The sequence below is a fragment of the Poromitra crassiceps genome, assembly GCF_964638095.1.
Source record: "Poromitra crassiceps genome assembly, chromosome: 18".
Classification (NCBI taxonomy): domain Eukaryota; kingdom Metazoa; phylum Chordata; class Actinopteri; order Beryciformes; family Melamphaidae; genus Poromitra; species Poromitra crassiceps.
The window spans coordinates 3,881,441-3,900,853 of record NC_139636.1 but is presented as its reverse complement, the minus strand read 5'-3'; the positions used below and the strand labels follow the sequence as shown (position 1 = coordinate 3,900,853).

General features: G+C 47.4%; 1 protein-coding gene across 1 annotated transcript in view; it reads right to left on the bottom strand.

The window, feature by feature from the left end:
• The window catches only part of met (MET proto-oncogene, receptor tyrosine kinase), a 104,864-nt gene that overhangs the window by 24,635 nt on the left and 60,816 nt on the right, over window positions 1-19,413 (bottom strand). The window contains exons 8-11 of the mRNA XM_083655141.1: window positions 19,237-19,373; window positions 18,490-18,654; window positions 17,486-17,585; window positions 4,359-4,568 (exon numbers count right to left, since the gene is read on the bottom strand). Of these exons, the coding sequence (XP_083511267.1) occupies window positions 4,359-4,568; window positions 17,486-17,585; window positions 18,490-18,654; window positions 19,237-19,373 (612 nt within the window). The remainder of the gene's footprint in view (window positions 1-4,358; window positions 4,569-17,485; window positions 17,586-18,489; window positions 18,655-19,236; window positions 19,374-19,413) is intronic.

Sequence of the window (19,413 nt, the reverse complement as noted above, 5' to 3'; positions counted from 1 at the left end):
TTTCTGTTTCATTCATTGAAATAACTTTTTTCCCTCCAAAAGGTGAGAATTTGAATGCCTTTAATTCTGAAAGTAAATCACGGTATTTCCATTACAAATCTGTCACTGTTTTTACACCGCTCAAATATTTACCTGTCGTGCATGTTTAAAAAATGTACGGTTGGTTTAAATTTCTATAACATTACATTTATTATATGGATTAACTGTTTACCGTCCGTGACCATAGTAACGCTGCCACAGTTTATGTTAGTGTCCAGGTTGGCTGCAGCCACATTTCATGCACTGAAACACCTGCTGTGGGGGAGCAGCTGAACGCCATTCACATCGCCACCTAGGGGATGTGAATGGCGTTCACCCCCATGCTGCTTACGTGTATTTAAAAAAAGTGTTATTTTTGATGTAAAAAAAAAGGTTTAATAGAGAGACAGTCAGTCAGGTCACGTGACCCTCTGTGGGACGGGTCATGTGACCCTCTGTGGGACGGGTCATGTGACCCTCTGTGGGACGGGTCATGTGACCCTCTGTGGGACGGGTCATGTGACCCTCTGTGGGACGACAACAAATCGCACTGCAGCAGTTCAGACTAACTCTCTCTCTCGTTGTTTAATACTCTCTCACTCTTACTTGATGTCTCTCTTTCTCTGGTTTTTCTCTCTCTCTTTCTCTCTCTCTCGCATACACACTTACACACACACACACACACACACACACACACACACACACACTTGTTTGAGTGCGGCAGAAGGCAATAAAGAGAATGATCACATTCCTCGCGTGACAGCTTGGGATTTTCCAATTTGACACAGAGTGGAGACCTGCACCTGTTCCTGCTCTCTGCGCACACACACACAGACACACACACACACACACACACCACACACACACACACAGACACACACACACACACACACACACACACACACACACACACACACACACACACACACACACACACACACACACACACACACTGCTGTCCACAAACTCATCAGTCCACAAGACAAGCCACTAATTCACCCACTTGTGTGCAATTAGGACGTGCACAAAGTCAACACGGCAAGCTCGTCCTTATTTAGCGTGTTCCACCATGCACGGCTTCATACGTGACTTATTGAGCGTGTTCCACCGTGCATGGCTTCATACGTGACAACACACTCTGCAGAGAAGAGCCATTAAGAAGCCTACATAATAATAATATCATAATAATAGCAGTTACTCTGAATCAAGTGTAACGATGATACTGGGAGCGGAGTTGCCTCTCACTCTCCCATGCAGCGATCGGCGGTGGTGATAAGCGCGCGGCCGCCAGCCAAAACAAACAGCCCCGCCCCCGGACACTTTATCCGCAGCCATGTTTGTTAGGGTTAGCGGAGCTGTCAGTCAGAGCTAAACATCCCCCTGTATTTTGTCCTTTATAGGGCAGCCATTTTGGGGCAGAGTTATCAGATGGGGCTAAACGAACCCAGCCTCTGCCCCTTTACTGGAGGCCATGTCGGCCCCAGAGTTATCAGATGGCGTTAAATGCGTTGTGTCTCGGTGCGATGCGGGTAGCTGCGGCCCCCTGAGTATAAACTGGGGGTTTGTCCGGGATGAAGGGAGGGATGGGGAGGGGGGGATGGAGGGATGAAGGGAGGGATGGAGGGATGGGGAGGGGGGGATGAAGGGAGGGATGAAGGGATGGGGAGGAGGGAGGGAGGGATGGGGAGGGGGGGATGGAGGGATGAAGGGAGGGATGGAGGGAGGGATGGAGGGATGGGGAGGGGGGTGGTTGGTTGGTTGGTGGATTTAGCGTCAGGACCAAGGTCACGTCTGGGAAAAGAGAGAAGGAAAAAAAAACCCGGAGATGCAGGATCCCGTGCGACCTGTTTTCAGCACAGCTGCCACGAGCCGTCCAGTCAGTCAACAAAAAGAAAAGACAAGAAAAAAGAGGTAAAATATGTTTTTCATTGTTTTGTGGAAACAGACCTCGGGGACGGCTGGTTTGAAAAGCAGTGTTAATATGTCAAAGAGCTTTGACCTCGCCAGGCTGAACAATACAAGCTGATAGAGAGAATACATCGAGGCAGAGGAGGAGGTAAACGATGGGAAACAGACTCCACTTCCTGTTTTTCTTTCAGTATTGTTTCCTTCCCAACCCGGCCCGGGCCATGGGTGTGTGTGTGTGTGTGTGTGTGTGTGTGTGTGTGTGTGTGTGTGTGAGCGAGAGAGAGAGAGAGAGAGAGAGCGAGATGGGGAGAGAGAGAGAGAGAGAGAGAGAAAGAGAGAATGCATGTGTCTGGGAAGAAAGGTACAGTGACAGAATTCACTTCAGCCCAGTGCCTAAATGTGAATTCATCCCATTCAGTACAGGCCATTAAAGCAGTGGTTCTCAACGTGGGGTTCGGGGACCCTCAGGGGTCCTTGAGGGGGTTCAGGGGTCCACAGCAAATTGATGCATTGTTAAACTTCAGCATTATTGATTTGATATTGAAGTTGAGAGAATGTAGAAGAATGTTTGTTTTGATCATAGTTTCTCTGTTATCTCTCTTCCTACAAGAGACAGTCATGGGATTCTCAATTTTCAGGCCCGTCTAAGTTTAAAGTGTAACTAACCCCCAAAATACTTTTTTTCAGCTTTTAACCAATATATATGACTTTGGGGGTGATGTGTGAAGAATTCTGGTCAAAATTTCCACATTTGACACCAAACTGTTGCCATTTTACCATTTGTATCATTTTTCAGCAGCATATCTGGCATAAGCGCCCTCTAAGGGTCGAACACTGCTTTTTTTTTCTCTCTCAAATGAATGGGAGATTAGGGGCACACTGACGTCACAGTGCCCCCAAAGACTATGGGATTTCAAGATAATTACTCCCCTACCCCCCCTGTACCCTTTCGGCTCCTCAGAACTCCAAGCCTATTCCTATTGAAGTTTACTCTTAAAATACTGAACCAAACGTCGTCAAAGTTGGCACATGTCTTAATTATAGTTAGTTTCCCGCTGAATGTGTCACTACTTTATTAATATCTTACCTGGATAAGCTCGAATGATGATGTATATATTATCAGTCCGAGTTGGAAGCAGCTGTCTCCAGCCCAGGCAGGCGAGAGAGAGTCGTACTGTAAAACCTCATGCACTAGCGCCAAGCTCCAGGTGCGCGCGCAGCAGAAGCTGGGCTCTCTCGGTGTGTCTGTGTGTGTGTGCTCCAAGTCAAGTCAAGACTCCGTTTTGCTGCGCGGATTGGGTTTGACCGTTTGATCAAGCAAGTAGTTCATGTGCTCTTAAAATACTGAACACCACGTTGTCATATTTGACATATGTCTTCATTGTAGACAGTTTATCGCTGAATGTGTCATTACATTATAAATATCTTACCTGGATAAGCTCTAATTATGTTGTTTATATTATCAGTCCGACTTGGAAGCACTTTCTCTCGGCCAGTCAAACGGGAGAGTCTGCACTCTCATGCACCCGCGGGGGCGCGCACACGCCGCACAGCAGACAGACTGTGAATGGGCGGAGGAGGAGGAGGAGAGATCCGACAGGCTACTCAGCTACTGTGCCCGTCTGTGAAAAGCGTCCTGTTCAGTCGCACCTTCGCAAAAAGATGCGGGATTCCCTCAATCGCACAAAGAAAAATCGCACACCAGCTATTTCTGTCTGTGTTTGTTTGTTGCTCCGTGAGGTTACAGAGCGCCCCATGCATGGAGGAGCCAGGCTGTTTCGCCAGCCAGGGCGCAGCCTGCAACTGCGCTGAGAGGAAAACTTTTGCACAACTTTTAACAAGAATCACGAAAAGCCCCAAAACGCAAATTAAAAACAGATTTCATTGCGCGGTTTATCGCTAGTTGTACGAGGGAATGACGTGGAGAAATCTCGCATTGTGTTACCCCAGAACGGGGGGTTTGTCGTATTGTGCGGTGTGCTGCTGTAACGAGCCCACGTCACTTTGCTCTCGTAACGTAGTTTTGACACCTGCCATAGAGATACATGCAGAAAAATAATTAAATTTCTAGTTCGCCACTGAATTACCAAATTGATATAACTATCAACAATTTTGAGCAACACTCTTTCCATACATGCCACCAGCGTTGGCTAGTTGTTGATATTTATAAAGATATTGCCCCTCTCAAATAAATTATTTTTGAGGCGGTAGGCAAACTGTAATGGCGTCGATTTCCGAAAAGAAATCTGGACTTGAACACAGCCAAAGAGTCCAGTATAGACAAGAGCATATGTCATTTCTTGGTTTTTTCCATAGGTATTTTCAAATCACTGTTCTGATACATATCTAGGGGGTTAGTCCCCCTTTAAGCACTCAACATGAGGGTTATTTTCCAGGTACCCTCTACTGGTTTGCTGGAGCAGCTCTCTCACCTTGAGCTCCACGATGCTCTTGTTGTCCTTGGAGGTGAGTTTTGGGTCCTGGAAGAGGGGGTCCTCCACGTAGATCAGGTCCCACTGCGACGTGGAGAAGCCGTCCAGGACAAAGGCCACCTTGGTGACCACCGGGGGCAGCAGACCCAGCTTGGCCAGCGAGGGCGTCGTGCACTGCACCGACGTCCGGTTCTCCCCGTACACACAGCTCTGCAGCGCACAGAAGGGGGGGGTGGACACAAAAACACGGGTTAGAAAAATATTGTGTCACACATACACGCGTGCCCACACACACACACACACACACACGCACACACGCACACACACACACACACACACACACGCACATGCAAACACACATACACCTGCAAACACAGCTGAACAGAAAGAACACATTCATTGAAACCCAAAGTTCACATACAGAGATTAGAATTATATAAACTAAACACAAACACATGCATGCGCGCACGCACACGCACACACACACACACACACACACACACACACACACACACACACACACACACACACACACACACACACACACACACACACACTTAAACCTTAGCCTGTTTCTCAAAGTAGGGTCTGTGGACCACCAGGGGTCTCCAGAAAAATGGTTAAACTTCACTATTATTAACACACACACACACACACACACACACACACACACGCACACACACGCACACACACACACACACACACACACACACACACACACACACACACACACACACACACACACACACACACACACACACGTGTTAACACAATTAGAGAATGTAGAATGATTGTTTTGACTTTTTTAAACCTAAAGGGAGATTCTCACCGACAGCAATGCTCTCTTTTTCAGGAGTGCCCTGTTCACATCCACACACACACATTCACACCTGGAAGCTGACCAGTACAACACCCACAGTCTGATCTGCTGGCCACTGAGCAGCTCCACTGGAGCGGTTGGGGTTAAGGGCCTTGCTCAAGGGCACCTCAGTGGTGGTAATAATGAGGGAGGAGCCAAGCGCTGCTTCATAGTTGGGGTGCGAACACATACTGTAAGGTTTGAATCTTTTCCATGTAAACACAGCAAACGTCACCGGCGCTCTGAGCCTCTATCCCCACTAGATCATTAAACTGAAGCTGGCTGGGAACGAGACGAAGCACGTCGCCCACACCTCAATAAAAGAGGACTTAAAGGTGTTCTTATTTTGCGTGCCTTCTGTCTCTCTTTCTGAGTGAGCACAAAAGCTGCAAGGCCTCGCTGGGCAGAATCCAAGGTGGGATGACGCTGCCTTGTGCCCTCGGGCCAGGCATTAAAACGCAGCGGGCCAGGCATTAAACACAGCGTCTCCTGTAATGTGACGAGTGTAAAAGAAGCTGCCAAACTGAGGATTACTGCACGCTGCTTACACTGATTTACTGTATGAGGATTACTGCACACTGCTTACACTGATTTACTGTATGAGGATTACTGCACGCTGCTTACACTGATTTACTGTATGAGGATTACTGCACACTGCTTACACTGACTGACTGCATGAGGATTACTGCACGCTGCTTACACTGATTTACTGTATGAGGATTACTGCACACTGCTTACACTGACTGACTGCATTAGGATTACTGCACGGCATGCTGCTTACACTGACTGACTGCATGAGGATTACTGCACGCTGCTTACACTGACTGACTGCACGCTGCTTACACTGACTGACTGCATGAGGATTACTACACGCTGCTTACACTGACTGACTGCATGAGGATTACTGCACGCTGCTTACACTGACTGACTGCATGAGGATTACTGCACGCTGCTTACATGAGGATTACTGCACGGCATGCTGCTTACACTGACTGACTGCATGAGGATTACTGCACGCTGCTTATACTGACTGACTGCATGAGGATTACTGCACGCTGCTTACACTGACTGACTGCATGAGGATTACTGCACGCTGCTTACATGAGGATTACTGCACGGCATGCTGCTTACACTGACTGACTGCATGAGGATTACTGCACACTGCTTACACTGACTGACTGCATGAGGATTACTACACGCTGCTTACACTGACTGACTGCATGAGGATTACTGCACGCTGCTTACACTGACTGACTGCATGAGGATTACTGCACGCTGCTTACACTGACTGACTGCATGAGGATTACTGCACGCTGCTTACATGAGGATTACTGCACGGCATGCTGCTTACACTGACTGACTGCATGAGGATTACTGCACACTGCTTACACTGACTGACTGCATGAGGATTACTGCACGCTGCTTACACTGACTGACTGCATGAGGATTACTGCACGGCATGCTGCTTACACTGACTGACTGCATGAGGATTACTGCACGCTGCTTATACTGACTGACTGCATGAGGATTACTGCACGCTGCTTACACTGACTGACTGCATGAGGATTACTGCACGGCATGCTGCTTACACTGACTGACTGCATGAGGATTACTGCACGCTGCTTACACTGACTGACTGCATGAGGATTACTGCACGCTGCTTACATGAGGATTACTGCACGCTGCTTACATGAAGATTACTGCATGCTGCTTACACTGACTGACTGCATGAGGATTACTACACGCTGCTTACACTGACTGACTGTATGAGGATTACTGCACGCTGCTTACACTGACTGACTGTATGAGGATTACTGTACGCTGCTTACACTGACTGACTGCATGAGGATTACTACACGCTGCTTACACTGACTGACTGTATGAGGATTACTGCACGCTGCTTACACTGACTGACTGCATGAGGATTACTACACGCTGCTTACACTGACTGACTGTATGAGGATTACTGCACGCTGCTTACACTGACTGACTGTATGAGGATTACTGCACGCTGCTTACACTGACTGACTGCATGAGGATTACTGCACGCTGCTTACACTGACTGACTGTATGAGGATTACTGCACGCTGCTTACACTGACTGACTGCATGAGGATTACTACACGCTGCTTACACTGACTGACTGCATGAGAATTACTGCACGCTGCTTACACTGACTGACTGTATGAGGATTACTGCACGCTGCTTACACTGACTGACTGCATGAGGATTACTGCTGGATTACTAGAAAACACACCTACAGGTTGTTGGTGTTTTTCCTGCGATGATGGTCTGTCTGGCAGTGCAGTAAAACTACAAGTAGAATCACAGCCGTCCACTTTGACAAACAGTGAGTGGGTGGGAGTTTTGGGAAGCGAGATCAGCTGTCTTCTAAGGGACCAGAGTCCAACTGGAGGTGTTGTTGGATTCGGGGCAACATTCCCAGAAGAGAGAAACAAGAGGAACTGAACGGAGGGAGAAGAAGAGAGAATATGAAAAACAAATGGCGGCACTAATCTGAACGTCGCGGCTGATACGACTTGACAAGCGAACAGTAGTAGAAGCAGTAAAGAGGCCAAGCATGATTATCTCCCCTGTTATCCCCGTCTCTGCCTGTCAGCTCGTCACGTCTCCTCCTCAGATCACAACAAACACTAAGCTCACACTTGCCATTCGCATTTTCTGCCCGGACCTCAGAGCTGCCCTTCAATATTTCAGCGGTAAGGAAGCCGCAGGCGAGGATCAACTGGGTTTTGCGATGGCGGAGATTGCGGTCTACTCGTTAATCAAAACACAAATCAATCCACGATGTGTGTGAGGCTACAAAACTGTGAAGGCAGCAGATTCCAGTAGAAACGCTCACTCTGAACGAAGCTAACTAGTTTGGGTCTGCGCTGCCTGGAAGATAACTGTTGATATTAGTGGTGTGCTAAGAGCCGTAGATAGTGTGTGTTTATCTTCTGGGCTACAAAGGTAAGCGTGTCCTTGAGTGGCTATCTCACGTGGACAGGAGGCAGGGAAAGGTCAAAGGTCAACACACGCTTGTCCTAATCTCTCAACACAACAAACACCACCGTTACACTCATGTTAGAGCAGGTGTCAAACATACGGCCCGGGGGCCAGAACCGGCCCGCCTGAGGGTCCAATCCGGCCCATAGTGTTGTGGTTCGATACTCTTATAGCTAGTATAAATATAACTCAGGGCAGGGTAGGTACTTACAACACTTAGTCTTAAACACTGCTAATATAACAATAACACGGAGGTGAGGCTTAACGTACAACTGTGCTTTTTACTGTGGCAGGCATGAACACACTACACAGGCATCCGCATAAACTTTAGAGTGTGTAAAAGTTTATTCTACTCCAGAAAAGGTTGTCAAACTGTTCAATATATCTGATCAATATCTGACTTCCGACACACTGATTGATCTGCGCCTCCAGCTGATCTGAGAGTAGTAGCTGCAACTCTGCTGAAGTGCTGCTGAAACTTCCTGTTAGCGGCTTCATACACTTCCAGATCTGCTCCCCAGAGAGCTGTAGCTACCCAGATAGAGAACACACACACACACTCACGCACATGCACGCACGCACATGCACACGCGCGCACACACACACACACACACACACACACACACACACACACACACACACACACACACACACACACACACACACACACACACACACACACACACACACGCGCACTGACCCAGACGTGCACACACATGTACTGGCACAGTCGCAGGCACACTCATCCACACACATTCTCTCTCTCACACACACTCATCCACACGCATTCTCTCTCTCTCTCTCTCACACACACACACACACACACACACACACACACACACACACCGAATACAGACATAAAGGCAGACATGCACACATACAAATACATCAGAAACACACACAGACACACACACAGACACACATGCACACACACACACACACAAATGAAGACAAATACACACAAAACCACCAGGCTTAATTCACTCCAAACAACTGCAGTCATGGCTGGATGAGGGAGGTGCATGGGGGGGGCGATGGGGGTCGTCCAACAAAAGCAATCCAATTCAATAACACACACACACACACACACACACACACACACACACACACACACACACACACACACACACACACAGGACTGGAGGGTTAAATCTCCCCCCTGGGGCAGCAAGGAAAAATATCCTGTGAATGAGTGGAAACCTCAGTCAGTTTCATTGTTTGGCCGATGTCTCCTCTTATTTGCGAGCGGAGCAGCTGTAAATACAGTCGGCCTGTCGGCGCGTCGGGCCGGGCCAGGCCAGGCCTGTCGGCGCGTCGGGCCGGGCGAGTGGGGCCCGGCCGGGCGAGTGGGGCGAGAGGGTCGCTGCGGCGACGGGGCGATGAGAGAAGTGGCGATCGCAGAAAGCGCGGCGGGGTCCCAGCAGGGTCGTTGCCGTAAACGGCCTGCGAAAAAGCCAAAGTCATAACGCAGTGCCCACGCACGAGACCGCCTGTCAAATCTACAGTGATTTATGTTCCCCTCCACTTCCCAGCATGCTGTGCTGCCTTGTCATCTACACTTAGGGTCTGTTTTTTCCACTCGGGCTAAACCTTTGTTGTGACTTTTCTTTTGTTTTCATGTGTTCCAATGTGCACACATTCCCAGTACAGTACTGTACACAAATACATCCTTCTTCTGTTGGCCAGTCCTTCTTCTGTTGGCTCCGCTGTATGGAGACACTTGTGTGTCTTTATTACGCAATCCAACAGAGTAGGTTTGAGAGCAGAACCTTCTACACTGCAATCAAAAAATAGATTTGAGAGCAAAACTATTGATTGCGAATCCCAAAAGTTTGGCTTGCTGTCAAGCTGAATGTCATGGGCAGGACCTACACTGAAAGGCACAGCTCTATCTTCTCCATGGACTTCAAAACTCCCTCTCTCTCTCTCTCTTACTAACTGTGGATGTTGCCAAGCTGTCACCGTTGATCGAGACTGGCCAATAGAGACGTGTCTTCAGCGTATGTCCCGCCCATGAGATTCAGCTTGACAGCATGCACAACTTTGGGATTTGGACAGTCCAGGTCGAGGGCCGCAGGTTCGAGCCCTCGTGTTGTTCGGGCGTCCATACAGGCACAATTGGCCATGTCTGCGGGTGGGAAGCCGTTTTAAGGGTATATGTCCTGGTCGCTGCACTAGTGCCTCTAGTTGATCGGGGTGCCTGTTCAGGGGGGAGGGGAACTGGGGGGAATAGCATGATCCTCCCATGGGCTACATCCTGCTGGGGAAACTTCTCCTCGACTGCATCAGAGGAAGCATGTGCTAGTCTACAGAGGGGGTGGAGCAATGACCGGGACAGCAGGGGGAATTGGCCAAGTAAAATTGGGCAGAAACATGGGGGGAAATCCAAAAAACACTTGAAAAACACACCAAAAAAGAACAAGAGAATCACAAACAAAACGTTGAATTTGCATTAATACATTTTAATCACAAATGCATACTTGCAATAAAACATTTTTTTGGATTGCAGTGTCGATCGTTTTGCTCTCAAAACTACTTTTTGGATTGCAATGTGGGCATTTTTGCTCTCAAACATTGTTTGATTGCACAATAAAGACACAAAAGTAACTCCATACAAGCAGTTTGCAGTTTAAGCACCTTGCTCATGGTGCTGTAACTGCTGAGGGAGGGAGGGGAGGGGAGGGGAGGGGAGAGAGCGTTACTGATTCACTCTCACTCACTTCTCCCAGGCGGGGGGCGGGGGGTGGGGGGTGGGGGGTGGGGTTGGGTGGGCATGGGAAAGGGCAGAGGCTGCGCGAGGCCTTCAGGTGTCAGCCGGGGGGTGGGGTAGAGGAGTTTGATGTGAAACCAGCCAAATCCAGACCGCAGACGACAGGTGTCTGTCTGCCCTGAAGCCAAGCCTCCAAACCAGACTCTGCGGTGGTGGTGCAAGCCCAGCGGAACGCCACTGGCTGGCAGAGCACAACTCCCTGGCTCTGGTGCTAATGTGGCGTTGTTGTAGTAATGTGAAAATTCAAATTCTTTCCCCCTCGTTGATGTGTTTGTGTGTATGTGCTCGGCCCCCTCTGGCTTTGTGACCATGCCAGCTTTTCACAACGGATCGTAAAAAAAAAACACGTCTCTTTCATGTTTGTGGGAAAGCTGAGATTGGCTGAGACCACGCGGGCTTTACTGGAGATCTGAGAGCCAGATATCAAGTCAAAAGCTGGGCGGGTGGTGGAGCTCTTTGGCCGCAACCCCAGGGTCTCTGTTGTTGTTGGTAGCGAGACTTCAGACTTGTAAAGCCAACGAGGTGCTTGAGATGAGGGTCTTTGTGTGCGTGCGTGTGTGTGTTTGTGGTTTGCATCTCACAGATTCTCTCTCTTATCCGACTGGAGAACAGATTTCACTGAATGAACCGAACACCATGCAGCGGGGGGGAATCTGCGGCTCGGGCAGAGATGAAACCGATGGGCGTTTAGTTTTTATGAACGCAGCTCTAGAGGCACGACAGGCCGGCTCATGTTACCCATCGGGGACGTTCTGCTGGCGTTTGGAAACCATCAGGGAAACGTCCGTTTGTGGAAGATCCTTTTCTCTATTCTGAGGGGTTAAGACAATAAGACACTTATACTGTCCCTTCCCAGGGAGAGCCTTAACTCATCCTGCCCACTGGAAGGAATTTAACAGGCGACAGCTGGGGCCGGCCGGGCATGATCCCATCCTAAATCATTAGCACTGATGGTCTTATTCGATACAGGCCTCCTCGCTCTCCTCTGGAAGACCTCTCGCCGTTCACTCTCTCCTGCTCTGTCATTCCAATTTAGAAGAGAAATCAATATCTTGAATGGAACAATAAACAAACATCATGCCAATCAACCACCCATGAGGGTTTCGCATAGTCAGGTGTTTGGTCAAGATCCAGAACCAATGATCAGCTGTGTTTTCAACTCTAAGTCCAGATCCAGAACCAATGATCAGCTGTGTTTTAACTCTAAGTCAAGCGAATAAATAAAACAGCTCGCACACTGCATGGGCTCCAGTGAAAATATTTATTGCACCGTTGCTGGTTACGTTTATAGCAGACTGCTCTTCATCAGTCTGATGAGGAGCAGTCTGCTCAAGCCATTGGAAAGGATTTGGGGAAATGAGAGAACCAAACCATAGTTCATCCACTAATGAAAAACCATTGACTCGTGGCAATTTCTCGAGAGGATATAATCAAGTTTTTGAAGGGAATCACAGCTGATCGATGTGAAAGTGAACTGATCCCTGCTCTGGTGTAAACTCTCACCCCTGTAGCACCATAGCAGCCACATTAATACCCTGAATGACCCTAAACCTGCAAAGAATTTAAGTACTGATCCAGGATCAGTGGTCAAATTACACCCATTAAAGGTCACTGTGACTTAAAGATGCAGTCCAGAATATATAGCCTATGTAAAAAAGTCTAAATCTCGGAATGGGCCAACTTGGCAATGGAAAATGCGATTTTCATAACGTTCTTAACCCATCCGAATCAAAATACAAATCTATTTTACTTCAGTGTTTACAGATAATGCAAATGTAAATTAACCTTTAACTCTTTCCCCGCCATTTGACGAGATCGTCCGTCATATATGACACGACGCTTCCCCCGCCATTGACGGAATTTTCGGACAATTTCACTGTTATGGTAGGGGGTGCTGTTACGCACCTTGTGAAATAGTAGGCTACGGCACTTCCAGGTCCAAAAACAAGCAAAGAAGAAGCTCCGCCAGAAACCAGAAGGGGCCTTTTCTCTGCTTTTTGTCCAAAATGTTGTTTTTGACCCAACATTCAAGCGCTGATTTAAAAAAGAATGAATGAAGCTGCTTCAAGCTAGAATACATGTTTTGTGTATAAAAAAAGAGGCTCTGTTCTTTCTTCATTATTTACATATTGATAGAACAAAATGTTCTTGGGGGGGCTTGAAAGATTAGTGAATATATAATACAAAATGGTGGCTGGCAACTTTGTAAAAATACCCTGGCAGGGAAAAGAGTTGACAGCCTTCAAATCCATGTGAAGCCCATGTTCAGCTGTCGTGTTCTGTCACTCTTTATAACCATGAATTTCAAAGTGGGAAAAAAAGTCTACAATCCAGTAAATCACCATAAGGGTTTCAACAGGGCTGCCGAGGTATTCAGATTAGCATTTTATTCTATAACATCTGGGGAAAGATGACTGAGCTTTTCCCAGCAACATGATGCTACTTCACATTGACACAATTCAACACATCTGGAAACCTCCCAGTACAGCCACACAGTCTTCTGCTGCAGGCTTCCAGGTTAAGTGCCTTAGCCCAAACATGGCTTGATGGTCTGGTGGGGATTCAAACCAGCAACCTTTCAGTCATGAGCCTCTCCAGCCCTCCAGGCATTGTGTTGTCTGTGTGTGTAACGGAGCCTGAGCTCCCCAGAGAGCCATCAACCACTGACCTGAACACAGTGTGTGTGTGTGTGTGTGTGTGTGTGTGTGTGTGTGTGTGTGTGTGTGTGTGTGTGTGTGTGTGTCTGTGTGTGTAACTGACACAGCCATCAACCACTGACCTGAACACAGGTCAATGACCAGGGAAAGAGAAACTGAAAGACGAGACAGTGCCGGCTGTGAGTGTGTGTGTGTGTGTGTGTGTGTGTGTGTGTGTGTGTGTGTGTGTGTGTGAGAGAGAGAGAGAGAATGAGAGAGAGAGAGGGAGGGAAACACTACAATTTGAAATAGAATATTCTTACACCAAGATTTAAGGGTTCATGTCATGTAAGAGTGTCTGTAATTGTGTGTGCCTCTGTACGTGGTGTGTGTGTGTGTGCATCTGTGTGTGTGTGTGTGTGTGTGTGTGTGTTTGCGGAGTGTATTATCTCCTCGGGGGTCCTGACTGAACCTGCAGCAGCGTGTGCCTCAGGACAAGAGATAACATCATTACAAAGCACTGCCTGTCCTCCACCACCTCCCCAAGCCAAACATTACACACACACACACACACACACACACACACACACACACACACACACACACACACACACACACGCACACACACTCCTCACTGTGTGTAAAGGACTGTTTGTTGTGACTCACTTAGGGACGTTGTGTCACCTTTGCACCCAAAACAATCTCCATTTTAGCAACTAATTGAATCTATTGAGTCTTAAAAGTCAATGGGGACTGGTGTTCTCTCTAGTTGAGCTGAGGCAACCTCCCTGTGTGGTATATTATGGACAAACTTCACCTGTTTCACCTGGCGTGGGGGGGGGGGGGCTAACTTCCCCTGTGTTTCACCTGGCATGAGGTGGGAGGACATGATGACGTCATTTTGATTTTTGGCTGAATTGCTCCTTTAAAAATTGAGAAGAAACTTCCAAGAAGAAAGCGTCAATATCACCACACCAGTGGAAAGATCTGCCTTATTTCAATACGAATTTGCCACGTGTTTCTCAAAATAAAGTGACATTACTTGGCGCCGTTCCCAGATATTTTTCATATGGAGGGCTTTAAGATCTGATGCGAGCTTAAATTACTTGTCAAGACGGCAATTTTTGTTGAAGTGCAACCAACAAAGAAGGTGCTCTGTTTCCTGCTTCTTCTTTGAACGGACGAGGTGCCATTACCGCAGCGGCTGCCATGAAACCTAAGCTGAGAGATTGTTATCCAAGAGCTCTATAGAGAGCGGAGCGCGGGGCAGCAGCACGTTTGCAAAAGAGCAGAGCTGAAACAGTGGCTGGTTGAGGCGGTCGCTCTTATTGCTAAAGACAGCAAAGACTTTTTAAAAGCCCTCGATAAGGCGCTGGCCAGAGAAATCACTCAACTTCCCCGGTATCGATTGTGGATGCAGATTTTCACATATAATTTCCTCTTTAGTAACAAGCAAATAGTAAACGTCCCCCCCCCCAGTGATGTAGATCCACCCTTGGGTCAGTCCCGTTCATTATAAGTGATGCCCCCTAGCGGCACAAAGTCAACGTTACAGTGTGACTAACTATACAAGGAATACAAGGAATTTGTCAACGGGATATGCTGTGACAGCAATTTCTGCAGCATATGACGTCAGCCTGTGCTGTTAAACTGCTACTCATGTGTGCCCAGCACCTAAAAACATAACGTTACACTTTCCCCCTAAACCTTTATTCCTGTTTTAGATAGTCACAAGCCTCTTGCATGTGAAACGGGGCGTTTCACAGGTTTTTATCTAGTTTACGTTTAAAGGTCCCATTCCGTGCAAAAGCTGTTTTTACTTGTAAATGCATATATACTGCTGTCAGCCCTCCCTGTAATGAGTGGTCACACGCTCAGAACTGCCACAGTTGGATTTGTCCCTATCCAGCGTCCCTCTGCAGTCTCCTCCAAGCCACACCCCCAAACGCTTCGTTTGCCCAGAGGGGAATCTGGGGGAATCGGGACGTCACTAGCTTCCTCCTGCATACTACGCGGGTCTCTCTCACACAAGCTACCTGCACTATTTAGTCTATAGCCACAAAATTAACACTTCTAGCTGGAGCGACGCCAACTGTACGTGATCCAGCAACTGCAGAGGTGCATTCGGTAAGTCTAGGCATTTTGAGATGTCCTCTTTAGCGTAGTACCGTTTAGTTAACGATAACTCGCAACCTAGCGTGCTGGTCCACAGACGCTAATCTGATTGGCCGCTGGGAGCCTGGGGCGGGCTCTCCCTCAGCGGCCAATGGGAACTGTTAGTTCTGAATATATTATAGAAACAAGCCGTTCTTGGGAAGCAACCAGAAGAGGGAGTGAGAACTCCGTCACAACAAACGGGTTTGCTATATTTTCGACAGATTAATCCAGAATCATGTTTTATGGACCAGAGACACACGTTTTTAAGAGGTTACAGCTGCACGAATTGGGACCTTTAAGATATTTTGAATACCAATTACACGAAGGTTTGAGACCAATTTCAAAACTGTAGACCTATCAGAATATAGGTAGTTCATTGTGTGACTGGATTCATTTCTCACTAGGAGCAGCCATAACCATAGCCAATGACCATATCAGCATCTATCTGACATCACCTAGAGCCGTGTCCTGGTTAAACTCTCATATCCTCACGTTCGGAGCAGTCGAAATCCCGCGATTTTTGCTAATGGGGATAACTTTCACATACGTCTACCTCATTATTTGGCACTTTGGCCACGTTTAATATGCACATCCAACACTAACAGTATACGACACAAAATATGGAAAAGCATAATAGGTCACCTTTAAAGACTTATTTTATCTATATTTAACACAGTTTTATGGCAACTTAAGACATTTTAAGGGCCTTCAGACAGCATAGTGAAAAGCCTGGGTAGTCTCAGGGTCAGGTAGTTTAGTCAAGGCCAGGCAGTGATGACTTCCTTCCTGTGTGTGTGTGTGTGTGTGTGTGTGTGTGTGTGTGTGTGTGTGTGTGTGTGTCTGTGTGTGTGTGTGTGTGTGTGTGTGTGTGTGTGTGTGTGTGTGTGTGTGTGTGTGTGTGTGTGTGTGTGTGTGTGTGTGTGTGTGTGTGTGTGTGTGTGTGTGTGTGTATCGTCTTGCTGCAGTAAGTAGAAAACGGGCTGAGGGAGAGAGGCTACCGTGTGTGAGTGTGAGGTGACGGCTAACCTCCGTCCTGACTCGGTGGATTTTCCATTTCCTCTCTAACACTTTAGCTCTTTTCCATTGTCAGACCTGCTTTCTTTCAGATGGTTTCGGGGGCGTTAATACGTATAATGACAAAACCACGCGTGTGACAGGGGCCTGGAGGCATGCGAAGGGTTCGCTTCCAAAATGCTCGACATTCAAATCGGGGGGGGGAAATATCATCACCTGATACCTGCCACTGATTGATTGATGGTTTTAATTTTGGGTTACAATTCATTTTGTCAGAGTAGCCTACGTTGAAATATATTTCCATTAGGTTCCATTGTCAGGTCTATTATTGAGCCCTAAAATTGTACGGTACGGTAATTATCTTAAAATAAGTGAAAAGAAATCTGCCAATGGGCTTCGATCATTTAAATAATTTCAAATCCAAATCAACTTTGTTTAAGAATTTTGTCCAATCAAGTGTCATTTTCTTGATAGTACTGCAGTGATCTGGCTTTTTGTAACTTATGTCTCACATCAATTTCAGAATGTATCTCTTGTAAAGACAAGTAAGATTTGAAGGCTGAATATGAGACTGTTTGTTGCAGTGTAGGTGCCACTTTTTCCGGGTGATATCTCTCTTATTTAGGATCTAAATTCTGATGTTATTTGCAGATCTTTCCTCGCCGACGTTCTGGGGCACTCACCACGTGGAAGACCTCGGCGTTGCGCGCGGTGGTGAGGACCATCTGGGGCTGGAGGCCAGACTGGAGGAAGAAGCCGTGAGCCGACACTGTGCAGCCGCCGCTGGAAGGACGAGAGGGAGAAGAGAACGGATGTTGGCTCAGTTAGCGCTAGCATCATCAGACAGAGATACAGTAGATTCCCAGTGGGAGGCACCTGCTGTTAGTGTTAGCTGCTTAGCCACTCGTCACCCTCCCACCCGTTTCCTCAGGCCATAAAACAAGAGTGCTAATCTGTCTCTGGTCCTCCATGACATTGTCAGTCAAAGTCGCCCTCGCTTCCTCTCCCTTACCTCCTCTAAGGTGCAGAAGAACTCACATATAAAAGGTTTTAGTGGCATTAGTGCAGACACAGCACTGTATTAAAAACCTGCATACGGTAGTAGCACAGTGAAATGGTAGATATCCTAAACGTCTCCCATTCATGCATTCATCCTGCATCTATCCTGAATCCTCAAAGTGTTCCTGCATTCACTCGTGTCAAAATAAGAGTTAGATGTGAACCCATCATGTAAATCAAAGCCATAATGCTGTACCATAAAAGGCTATTTATTGGGTTTGCAGGGGTTGTTTGATTCATAAATCTCTTTCATTTTGAAATTTCATCTGGGTTCTGGATTTTTCATATCAACCTGATTTGTATGGAGGAAGTCATTCTATCAGAACCTGTTTTTGACTAGCCATGTTTCATGGTGTTGCCAAGATCTTGCTACAAGGTTTTGAATCTGTTCAGAGTACTCGAGACAAGTGAATGCAAATGAATGAACATGACCGAGAGGCCGTTTGGGATGCAACGTCACTTTTGGCTGCAGCTGTAGTAGGCATATTTAGCATTTCTTTGGTCTCAATGAAAATAACAGAACACTGGATGTTTAGATCCCCCCCCCCCAGTCAAAGTTCTGGTCTTGTTTTGTTCGGTGCTGCCAGAAACCCAGCTGTCCTGTACCGACATCACTCAAAGCCCTCACCTGATGAAAGAGCGTGAGGGCTGGATGCTGTTGATGATGGGGTCCTGGTTGTAGGTGAAGTTGACGGGGGCGCGGCGCTCCACCGAGTCGATGGTCAACTTCACCACCTGCTGGGAGGGGTCGGGGTGAGGGGGGGTCTTACAGGTCAGCATGCTGGACGTCACGCTGGAGGAGGGAGGGCAGGGTGAGAACACAGAGGAGATACTGTCATCATTTGCAGGTATGTACTGTACACTGGCAGCCATTGTTGAAGTCCTCCTGTAGTACCCAATAAAATAGCCTACCTTTTAGGTCCACCACCCCCCCCCACCCCCCCCAAACTGACCTGATAACTGATAATGACCACTTTCTGAGTGTTACACACCAACACTAACTTCATATATTTTCAAACAAAACTCGTAAATGACCATGCCTTCAGATAACTGATAGACTTAGACTTAGTTTATTTGTCGCGGAAGGGAAATTCATTTTCACTGTCCTGTATATTACAGATAGCTGAAATGTGATTTTTCTAGATAATTCCTTGTAGGAATGGAGCCAAAATGCAATATAGTTCAGCAAACATACATCTGTATGTGATCTGGAGAGGGAGAGATACATTGAGAAAGAGAGAGAGAGAGAGAGAGAGAGAGAAAGGGAATGGGGAGAAAGTCAGAAGGGGAAAGAAAGAAAGAAAGAAAGAAAGAAAGAAAGAAAGAAAGAAAGAAAGAAAGAAAGAAAGAAAGAAAGAAAGAGGTGACCTCTGACCTCTGGATGTTGCAGACTGCCTTCCCCACAGTCACCTCTCTCCTGTTGCCGCTGTCCAGGAAGGCTCCTCTGATGGTCAGCATGGTGCCTCCAGACTTGGGCCCAAACTCTGGGAAGATGTCGTGGATCAGCGGCTCCTGCACAGCACAGAGAACAGGCTCAGGCTAGTTCTTTATT